This window comes from Triticum urartu, chromosome 2A (assembly GCF_056163025.1).
Source record: "Triticum urartu cultivar PI428250 chromosome 2A, HENAU_Tu73, whole genome shotgun sequence".
In the NCBI taxonomy this organism is placed as follows: domain Eukaryota; kingdom Viridiplantae; phylum Streptophyta; class Magnoliopsida; order Poales; family Poaceae; genus Triticum; species Triticum urartu.
In genome coordinates, this window is record NC_141874.1 from 248,517,898 (window position 1) to 248,528,064 (window position 10,167).

The following is a 10,167-nucleotide window of genomic DNA, read 5'->3' on the forward strand; positions in this document are numbered from 1 at the left end:
GCCAAAATCACATCACCCAATGATGCACATTGCGGTTGAATCGACCGAATAAAGATAGTATGACAGAAATCATACCCGGATTAGAAGTGAGCGCATCCTCCATCACCTCATCATCATCCCTGTAAGCTGAAGTCCCAGAAGTGGCAGCGCTGACAATTCCAAAGTTTATCCAGTTAAAACAATAAAAACAAACAGTGCGGAGCATCGAGTGAATACAAAGAGAGACACTCATGCGGAGGCAACAAGGATATCAATCTTGATCTTCCGCAACGCCTTCCGAGTCTTTGGCTCTGCAACTTTGGGGTGCTTTGGCGCCTTCTCAGTCGGGGTTGGTGAAGAGATCCGAGGATGCTTCAAAGACTGACCAGCCTGAGCAGTTGCCTTATCGCGGGCACTAGGCCGTTCTTGGTCAAGCTTGGATCGCCTCTCCCTACGAGCGGGCGACTCGACTTCTTCTCCATCACTTGAGTCGTCGCTTCCTCCATCCCCTTCACCATCGGAAGTCCACTCGCCACTGTCGCCGCCACTCGCCTCGCCTTCCAGAACTTGCTCTTGCTCCCCGTTGGGCATTGAATACATTTCAATAATGGCCTGAAAGAAAGCAAGGAGAGCAAAGTCAGTCGATGCAATATAGGCAGTTGCGCGAGTGAATTCAGATTACAAGCAAAAAACTCAGAATCAGACCTGCTCTGGTGCATGAGACTGGTCGAATGGGGGAACTCTCCTGGCTCCCCTGGGATTGTCCTTGTTCCCGGTAATGCCCGACAGCCACTTCTCCAGTGTGTCATCATCGACCTCCTCCGGATGGATCCGAGGTGGAGTCTTCAAGACCGAATACATCCACATCGGATGGTCTCGAGCTTGAAGAGGCTGGATGCACTGCTGAAGGAAGACCTCCAAGAGATCCATAACAGTGACCCCGTCACGAATAAGCTGGACCACTCGATCGACCAACACCTTCACGTGCGCCTTCTCCTCTGGGAGCACCTTCAAAGGGGAGGGTTTCTCCACTCGGTCCATGGTAAAGGGAGGGAGGCCAGTCGATTGCCCTGGCGTCGACTGGTCTTTACAGTAAAACCAGGTCGACTGCCATCCGCGAACTGAGTCAGGAAGAATCATGGATGGAAAGGAGCTTTTCCCTCTCGTTTGGATGCCAAGGCCCCCACACATCTGGATCACTTGGGTCCTCTCGTCACTCGGATTAGCCTTTTTCACTGTCTGGGAGCGACAAGTGAAAATATGCTTGAAAAGACCCCAGTGAGGCCGGCAACCCAGGAAATTCTCACACAAAGAAATGAAAGCAGTGAGATAAACGATTGAGTTGGGGGTAAAATGGTGGAGTTGTGCCCCAAAGAAGTTCAGGAACCCTCGAAAGAAAGGGTGAGGAGGCAAGGAAAATCCACGGTCGACGTGGGTGGCAAGAAGGACACGCTCACCCTCCCGAGGTTGCGGCTCAGATTCCTTCCCCGGAAGCCGCGCCGAGTCGTAGGGGATCAGCCCCCCTTCGGCTAGGTCGTCGAGGTCGTCTTGGGTAATCCTCGAGTGGATCCAGTCACCCTGGATCCAGCCCTTCGGCAGGCCAGTCCGCGAGGAAGATCCGCCCCGGCTGGTCGCCTTCCCCTTCGACCTCCCCGTCTCCTTCTTTGCCCGCTCCAGAGCCGCCGTCTTCTCCTTCCCCATTGTCGCTGGCGAGACGCGTACGGAGCGGTGATGCTGGGGCGAGAACGAGCGCAGCGGAGGGGCGTGAAGAGGAGAAGAGGAAATGGGAACTCACTGTTCGGGAGACTCCGGCCCAACGCCTTATATGATTCCGCGTCTGAGTGGCTGACGGGTAGGCCCAGGTGGCTCTGTCAAATCCCGCAATGATCGCGCGCGTGATACGTGGCGAAAAAGGCGGCGCGGGGATCGAGGCGGCTCCGCTCTATCCCATCCGATTACTGCGGCCTCCCCCGTCCCGAGCGCTTCCCAAAATTCGGATCCCACGAAATCTGCAGGCAGCAAACAACTAGTCAGACCAAAGATGTCCTCCGCACTGTCACTCGGATCCTTACAAGTAAAGAAATTCACTCGACGAAGAATTAAGAATGGATCAAGGCGAATGAAAAGGAAGTTGCTGTCATCACTCAGGTCCGCTGATCCGAAACAAGATATGCTCACGGCAGGAAAAACGAGTCGGAGAAGTTCTCAACTCCTTCCCCACTCAAACCTCGATCCATTCGGGGGCTAATGATGAAGCTATGTACCTAGGGTAGGGTCATGGACCTGTCCCAACTGCCCTACACAAAGACATCTCTAGAAGAAATCACCGTTCAATCGACTTGGAGGTGTTCCACTCGACAGACTCGAAGGCACTCGACCAAGAAGCAATCACTCGACCAAGACCAAACCACTCAACGGCCAGGACACCTAAAGTCACTCCGCATGCTAACGGTCGGTCATTAAATAGCTTTGATGGTCATCATAGCACTTTATTACTAGCATTACCAGTAACGCCCCGCCTTAATGTACATTGAGCCCTTTGTAACGTGGGTTGGCCGGGGTCCTGGCGCACTCTATATAAGCCACCCCCTCCTCCGAGACAAGGGTTCGCACCTCTGTAACTCATACTCACATAATCCAGTCGACCGCCTCCGGGCTCCGAGAGGTAGGGCTATTACTTCCTCCGAGAAGGTCCTGAACTCGTAAACCTTGTGTGCTTACAACTTCTCCATAGCTAGGATCTTGCCTCTCCATACTTACCCCCCTACACTACTGTCAGACTTAGAACCATGACAGGTCCCGACAAACTTGGTATCAGAGCCAGGCTGACTGTAGGAAGCACTAGGTGCGTTCGCTAATCGGTTATTAGCGTACTGAGTGCTATTTTTAGCATTTTGAAAATGTACCAATTTTCTGTTAGTCATCATAAATTTATGACTTGACTATTCGGAATTTTTGTCTACTTTTGTAGATGGCTGGCAACGACTGTGAGTCACAGGTGTTCGCCAATGTTCCTGAGGGGTTCATCCAGCTTCTCGTCTCCATCACCAAAGTCACGATCGGGCCATCGGCTCGCCCGGAGTTCACACTCTACAAGCACAAGATCAGCGACAGTATATCTATGTACCAGGCCGCGGTGCAATTCAAGGGAGGACGTTCTGAGACACGCCGCTTCCGATTTGTAGGAAGGGCCATGCCTACGAAGAGGCATGCCATGCGGATGGCTGCCCGTGAGGCAATAGCCCGCCTCCGGGATGTTCTTCCTTCAATGAAGACTCGTCGCTACCGCTACCTCCCATGCCACGTGCCATACACTTGTCACTATGCATTCGCTTGCCCTAGAGGAGAGAGAGATGAGGCTATTGAGATGCTTGTTGAGTACCTCAAGGCGCTTGAGGCAGCTTTTGACAACCTCGTGGACGACCTCATAGCTGCTCGTATGGATTCCATCCATGGCTGCTCCGCCAACAGGAGGGAGCTCCTCCATATGGCACCACCACTAACATTCGTCTCGTCATCAGCATCCTATACTCCTGCCATCTTAGCCACCGCTTGTCGCGTGCCTACCACTGAGGAGTTTGACCAGGTCATTGCTCCTACTCCAGTCAGAGCTGCACCACCTGCCATACCCGCGCCAGCTCCGCATCCTAGTACTTCATGCCTGGAGCCTATTTATGAGGAGGAGGTTGAGTCTCCAGCACCACTGGGTCTTGCCCTCGGTGGGCCAAAGGAAGTTTTCACCATCTCCGACTGAGTATGCATAGCAGCCATGCGATGTGCCAGCTTGTATGATATGTTTATATGTAGATAGGTTTGGTGAGAAGTAGTTTGTGTGCGCATCATGTAGGAACTCGGAGAAGTGCACTAGCCTAAATAACATGTCAGGAATGTGTACGCGCATCCTGAGTGATGTATTGTATAATTACGGCTTGCGTGTAAGATATGTACTGAGCAGTCCTTCTCCATGCGCAATCAAGTATTTTCTTGAAAAATGTTGGAGTTCTTAAAATTTCCGCCTTTTCAAAATTATTTATTTTTCCCATTCAGTTTTTCTCATGAGTTTTTGCAAAAAATACCCCAGAGTGGAATATGCCTCGTCCCTGGACTCGTTCTATGCTAGGTCCTCCGGAAGAAAATTATGGTACCCAGACACGTAACAATTTCACACAGGGGCAATCAAGTCAGCAGGGGCAGTGAAACAACATTTTCTCAAGTATGATGCCTTTATGAGCAAAGCCAGCAGCAGCATCAAGAAATGATGAACCATATTATAAATATGGGAAACCACCGTGAACCATATCAGCAGCACTCCAAATTGTCTGAACTACAGAAGACGCGTCCCCCGACGTTCTCTCACACTGATAGACCTCTTGAGGCCGATGATTGGCTTCGAGACATTGAAAGGAAGTTAGTTATTGCACAGTGTTTGGACCGTGAGAAGGTACTTTATGCACCTCACTATCTCACGGGAGCAGCCGCATCATGGTGGGAGAATTTCCTACACATGCACCCCAATGAAAATGATATCACCTGGGAAGATTTTAAGGAAGGATTTCGTGGGTCGCACATTCCCAGAAGCATTATGAAGATCAAGAAAAGGGAATTCGATGACCTCAAGCAGAGAAGCATGACGGTGACTGAGTACAATAGTCAGTTTACTCTATTGTCTCGTTACGCCAACGAAGAGCATATGTCGGAGAACAAAAAGATGGAGAAATTTCTGGACGGTCTGGCACCAGCACTTAAATGCCAGCTGGTCGTACACACGTTCCCGGATTTCAAAACACTTGTGGACAAGGCCATTGCATTGGAAAATGAGTGCCACAGCTTGGAGGAATTTCGCAAGCGGAAAAGGGACAAGACTACTCATGCTCGCAACAACCGGAACAAGACTGACCCTCAGAAGATTGGAGCAAACAGACCCACAACCAATGTCCCACTCTCAATCAAAAAATTTCATGCAAGGGACAAGGATTTCACATATCGCCCGGGTGTTACTTGCTACGCTTGTGGAGAGGAAGGACACTATGCTAAACAATGCCCAAAGCCAAGAAACTCGGCCCCAAAGCCGAACAACAATGGAAACAATTCAGCACCCAAGCGTAACAATTTCAACCCCAATAACAGTCACAAGAAGGGTCACTTGAACCATGTGACCAAGGAGGAAGCACAGAAAGCCCCGGATATCGTACTCGGTACATTCCCTGTCAACACAATACCTGCCACAGTTTTGTTTGATTCTGGGGCTTCTCACTCATTCATTTCAAAGAGTTTTGCTTTGTAACATGATTTTTCGATGCTTCCTTTGGAAAAATCCATGATCAGCAAGTCCCCCGGGAATAAGAAAATCACTCAGAGTTACTGCCAAGGTGTGGTTATTGAGTTTGAAGGACAAAAGTTTCAAGCAAACCTCATTATATTGGAGAATAAAGGGCTGGATGTTATCCTAGGAATGGATTGGTTAACCACCAACAAAGGATTTATCGATTGCTTCAACCGGACTGTAATTCTCACTCATCACCACGGGAAGAAAATAAAATTCGCAGCTCAAGAAAGACCAAGATCACGACAAACAAAGTTGAACAAAGTGGAGATTTCAGAGCTAAGGAAAGTTCCAGTGGTATGTGAGTTCCCTGACGTATTTCCCGAAGAACTACTAGGCATGCCACCAGACCGGGAAATAGAGTTCAGCATTTAACTAGCACCTGGAACCATCCCCATCTACAAGAAACCCTATAGGATGGCAGCCTCCGAGTTGGTAGAATTAAAGAAGCAAATAAAAGAATTACTGGACAAAGGATTTATACGAGCCAGCTCCTCACCTTGGGGTTCACCAGTATTATTTGCCAAGAAAAAGGATGGGACACTGAGATTATGCATAGACTATCGAGCACTCAACATGGTCACCATCAAAAATAAATATCTGATGCCACGGATAAATGATTTATTTGACTAGCTCACACAAGCCAAAGTTTTCTCAAAAATTGATTTGAGGTCAGGGTATCATCAATTAAAAGTGAGGACAGAAGATATCCCTAAGACAACATTCACCTCCAAATACGGATTGCATGAGTTTACAGTAATGCCGTTTGGACTAACAAACGCCCCCGCATATTTTGTCCACCTCATGAACAAGGTGTTTATGAAATTTATGGACAAATTTGTTATGGTATTCATTGATGATATTCTAGTATACTCTAAGACACCAGAAGAGCATGCAGAACATCTCAGGATTGTACTAGGAGAATTAAGGAAACACCAATTATAAGCCAAATTCAGCAAATGTGAATTTTGGTTAAGACAGGTTGGTTTTCTAGGCCACGTATTGACCCAAGAAGGTGTTGCCGTGGACCCAGAAAAAGTCAAGGCCGTGCTTGGCTGGAAACCACTAGCCAACATAACAGATGTCCGAAGTTTTCTGGGAATGGCTGGATACTACCGAAGGTTTATTGAGGGGTTCTCCACCATAGCAAAACCAATGACATAGTTACTCAAGAAGGATAAGAAATTTGTATGGACTGAAGCCTGTGAGAAAACTTTCCAAGAACTCAAGAAGAAATTAACAACAGCACCAGTATTGGTTATACCAGACATACACAAAAGTTTTGAAGTGTATTGTGATGCATCCCAGAAAGGCCTCGGATGCGTGCTAATGCAAGAAGGCAAAGTAGTCGCATACGCTTCCAGACAACTTCGAAAGCATGAAGAAAATTATCCCACTCATGACTTAGAATTGGCAGCAGTCATTCATGCACTCAAAGAGTGGAGACACTTTTTGCTTGGAAATCGTTGTGAAATATATACGGACCACAAGAGTCTCAAATATATTTTCACACTGCTAGAGCTCAATTTACGGCAACGACGCTGGTTGGAATTAGTGAAAGATTATGATGTTGGCATCCACTACCATCCAGGAAAAGCGAATGTAGTGGAAGATGCTCTTAGTCGAAACCCCGGCTTGGGCAACGACCACCCACATAACTTGAGACCTGAATTTCAACAGGAGTTCGCCAAACTCAACTTGGTGATGGTCATGGAAGGCACTGTGTCAAATTTGGAAATACAACCCACCCTTGTGGAGCAGATTAAGAAAGCTCAGCATGGACACCCCAGCATCGAAGGCATAATAGGAAAGTGAGTATGGGCAAGGCCTCGGAATTCATTGTAGACGATGAGGGAATATTATGGTACGGAGACAGACTCTGCGTGCCAAATATAGAGGACCTCAAACAGCAAATTCTAGCTGAAGGCCACACCGCTCCATATTCAATCTACCCTGGAGGAACCAAAATGTATAAGGACATTCAGGAAAGATTTTGGTGGCACGGTATGAAGAGGGATATAGCCACCTTCATTACATGTCGCGATTCTTGTCAACGCATTAAAGCCGAGCATCAAAAACCAGCGGGACTATTACAGCCAAACCGGATACCTGAGTGGAAATGGGACGAAATTGGGATGGATTTTATTGTCGGACTACCTCGGTCACCACACGGAAATGATGCCATATGGGTCATCACAGATAGACTAACCAAGGTGGCACATTTCATCCCAGTAAAGACAACCCACACCACTCAGAAGCTTGCCAAGCTTTATCTCTCCCGTATAGTTTGTCTGCATGGAGTTCCAAAGACCATAATATCCGACAGAGGCACTCAATTCGTCTCGAAATTCTGGGATCATTTACAACAGGCTCTGGGAACTCAACTAGCATTCAGTACAGCATATCACCCCAAGACTGATGGACAAACTGAACGCATGAACCCAATTTTAGAGGACATGCTGAGAGCATGTGTCCTCACCTATGGAACCACTTGGGAAGAAAGCTTGCCATATGCCGAGTTCACATACAACAACAGTTACCAATCCAGTCTACAAATGGCACCTTTTGAAGCCTTGTACGGGCGGAGATGTCATACTCCATTAAATTGGTCCGAAATAGGAGACAGTCGTATCTTCGGCCCAGACATGCTCAAGGATGCTGAAGAAAAACTTAGACAAATTAGGGACCGACTCAAGACAGCTAAAAGCCGATAAAAGAGTTATTACGATCAAAAGCACCGTGAAGTCAGCTTTGAACCCAGTGAATATGTATATCTACAAGTTTCCCCTATTAGGGGCCTGCAACGGTTCAAGGTTAAAGTAAAACTAGCACCAAGATTTATTGGACCCTTCTGTGTGGTCGCACGGAGAGGCACAGTAGCCTACCAGCTAGACCTACCCAAAGAGCTGCCAGACGTCCACGACGTGTTCCACGTCTCACAATTGAGGAAATGCGTAAGCAACCCAGAGAAGCAAGTGTCACATGAGAGAATTAATGTGCAACCAGACCTCACCTATAGGGAACACCCAATAAAAATATTAGAAGAGTCTGAAAGGAGGACCTGTCAGAAAACAAATAAGGTTTTCAAGTTTCAGTGGAGCAATCACACCGAGGATGAAGCAACATGGGAAAGAGAGGACTCACTCTGGGCAGAGTACCCACACCTATTTGAGAATCAACTGAAATCTCGGGGATGAGATTTTTCCTAAGGGGGTAGGTGTTGTGACACTCCAAAAATTTTGATTTGTTTTTATCAAATTCTTTATTGGATTTGAAGGAGGCTATTTCAATTTTTTATTAAAAACCTCTCCTTCTCAAAACTTTTATGACAAATATTTTTGGTGCTCTTCTCAACCTTGATTTTTCGTCTTGAGAGCTTTTCATTTTGTCTTGACTCAACACAAATTTATTTTTGAAAGTTCTTGAAATTCCTTCTATTAAAAAGAAACCCTAGGGATTATGGGTTTATTCTTTTCCCATTAAAAAATTTCTCTTTTGGCATGTCACATGTTGATATCTTCTTCCAAATCCACCTCCCTACTTTGGTTCAAGTCAATTATCCAAATCCAGCAAGTTCCAACCCATTTTTGATTTTTATTATTTTTCTTTTATCCTCAGAACAATGTATGTCATTTATTTTGGGCCTAGGTGACTTACAAAGGAACTACAAGTTTCCTTTTGAGTTTTCGTCCCAAACAAACTCCTCTGGCTAGTCCTTAGCACCCTCAACCAAGATCCATCTAGATCCATTGGCCCACAGTCCAAAATTTTCAAAATATGTTTGCTGCAAGTTTGGTCCTGATTTGCAAATTTTGATGAAATTCATTGTTTTTCTTCTCCAAAAATTCTGAGATAAATCAGGCAGCCCCTAGATGCATTGAGAGGTCACCTCAACAAAGATCAGCTCCAGAAAAAAAAACTCCACATGCCAAAAACATTTCATCGAACACTTGGCATGCACTGTTTCTGTCAAAATTCAGAAAAGTTCAGGTTTCAGTGTCTGGGTTCAGTCGATGGTGTCGTTTCTTCAGAGCGCAACGTCAATCTCGCCAGTGCTCGCGCTGGCCTCTTGCGCACTGCTCCTCCTCCTTATCCAGAGCGCCGCAAGGTCGCTTGGCCGGGCGCAAGTGTCGGTGGCAACGTGGCACCTCATCGCCGCTGTTTTCTATGGTGGCACAACCACCCATGCCGGTCGACAGGAGGCCAGCCCTGCCTTTCGGCGCCGACCGGCACCGCCCAAGCCACCCGGAGCCTCCGCATGTCCACCCCCTCCCCTGTGCACGCTACAGCACAGTCACCGTAGCCAGAGAGGCGCAGAGCGTGCTCTCTGCCGCCGACAAGACTCGTGAAGCCGTTCTGTCAGGGACTTGGAGTACCACCCAAGTCAGGCCAAGTTTAGCCCTTGAACGGAACCAGTAGACCATCACGATGATGCCTAACCCCCTAATCTACCTGACCGACCACTGCCTCGCCATAATCAACGCCGGAGTTATCCCGTTCTTGGGCACCGCCTCAGACCGGCTATAAAAGGAGCCCTCGAGCTCGTTCTCGACTCAGCATCATTCCTCCACCTCACCAGAGCCACGCCCAGCCGCTAGGAGGATCTCGAGGAGGTCTTCTTCTCCGTCTACGGCCGGCCCGATCCGCTTAGGGCTCCGGCATGATTCGCTCCAGTGAGGGCATCCCGGCCTCCCAAATCTTGCCAGTAGCCTCCTAGTGCACTCAATCATCTAACCCGAGCCTCAAATTTGACGTCTGCAGCTTCCCCCGACGAGATCCACCACCTCCCGAACCATTGTCCACCGGAGCTAAGGCCACCGCCGACGTGGTGCTCGCCGACGGCCAACTCCACCTCCCTCAGGTGT

At 48.0% G+C, this 10,167-nt stretch overlaps 1 protein-coding gene across 1 annotated transcript; it reads left to right on the top strand.

Annotated features, from left to right (window-relative positions):
* The first annotated feature begins 4,483 nt into the window (after window positions 1-4,483).
* LOC147984714 (uncharacterized) lies at window positions 4,484-7,117 on the top strand. Its single transcript, XM_087541225.1, has 2 exons — window positions 4,484-5,174; window positions 6,894-7,117. Exons 1-2 carry the CDS (start codon window positions 4,484-4,486, stop codon window positions 7,115-7,117), a joined length of 915 nt encoding a protein of 304 aa, XP_087397351.1.
* Window positions 7,118-10,167: the final 3,050 nt, after the last annotated feature.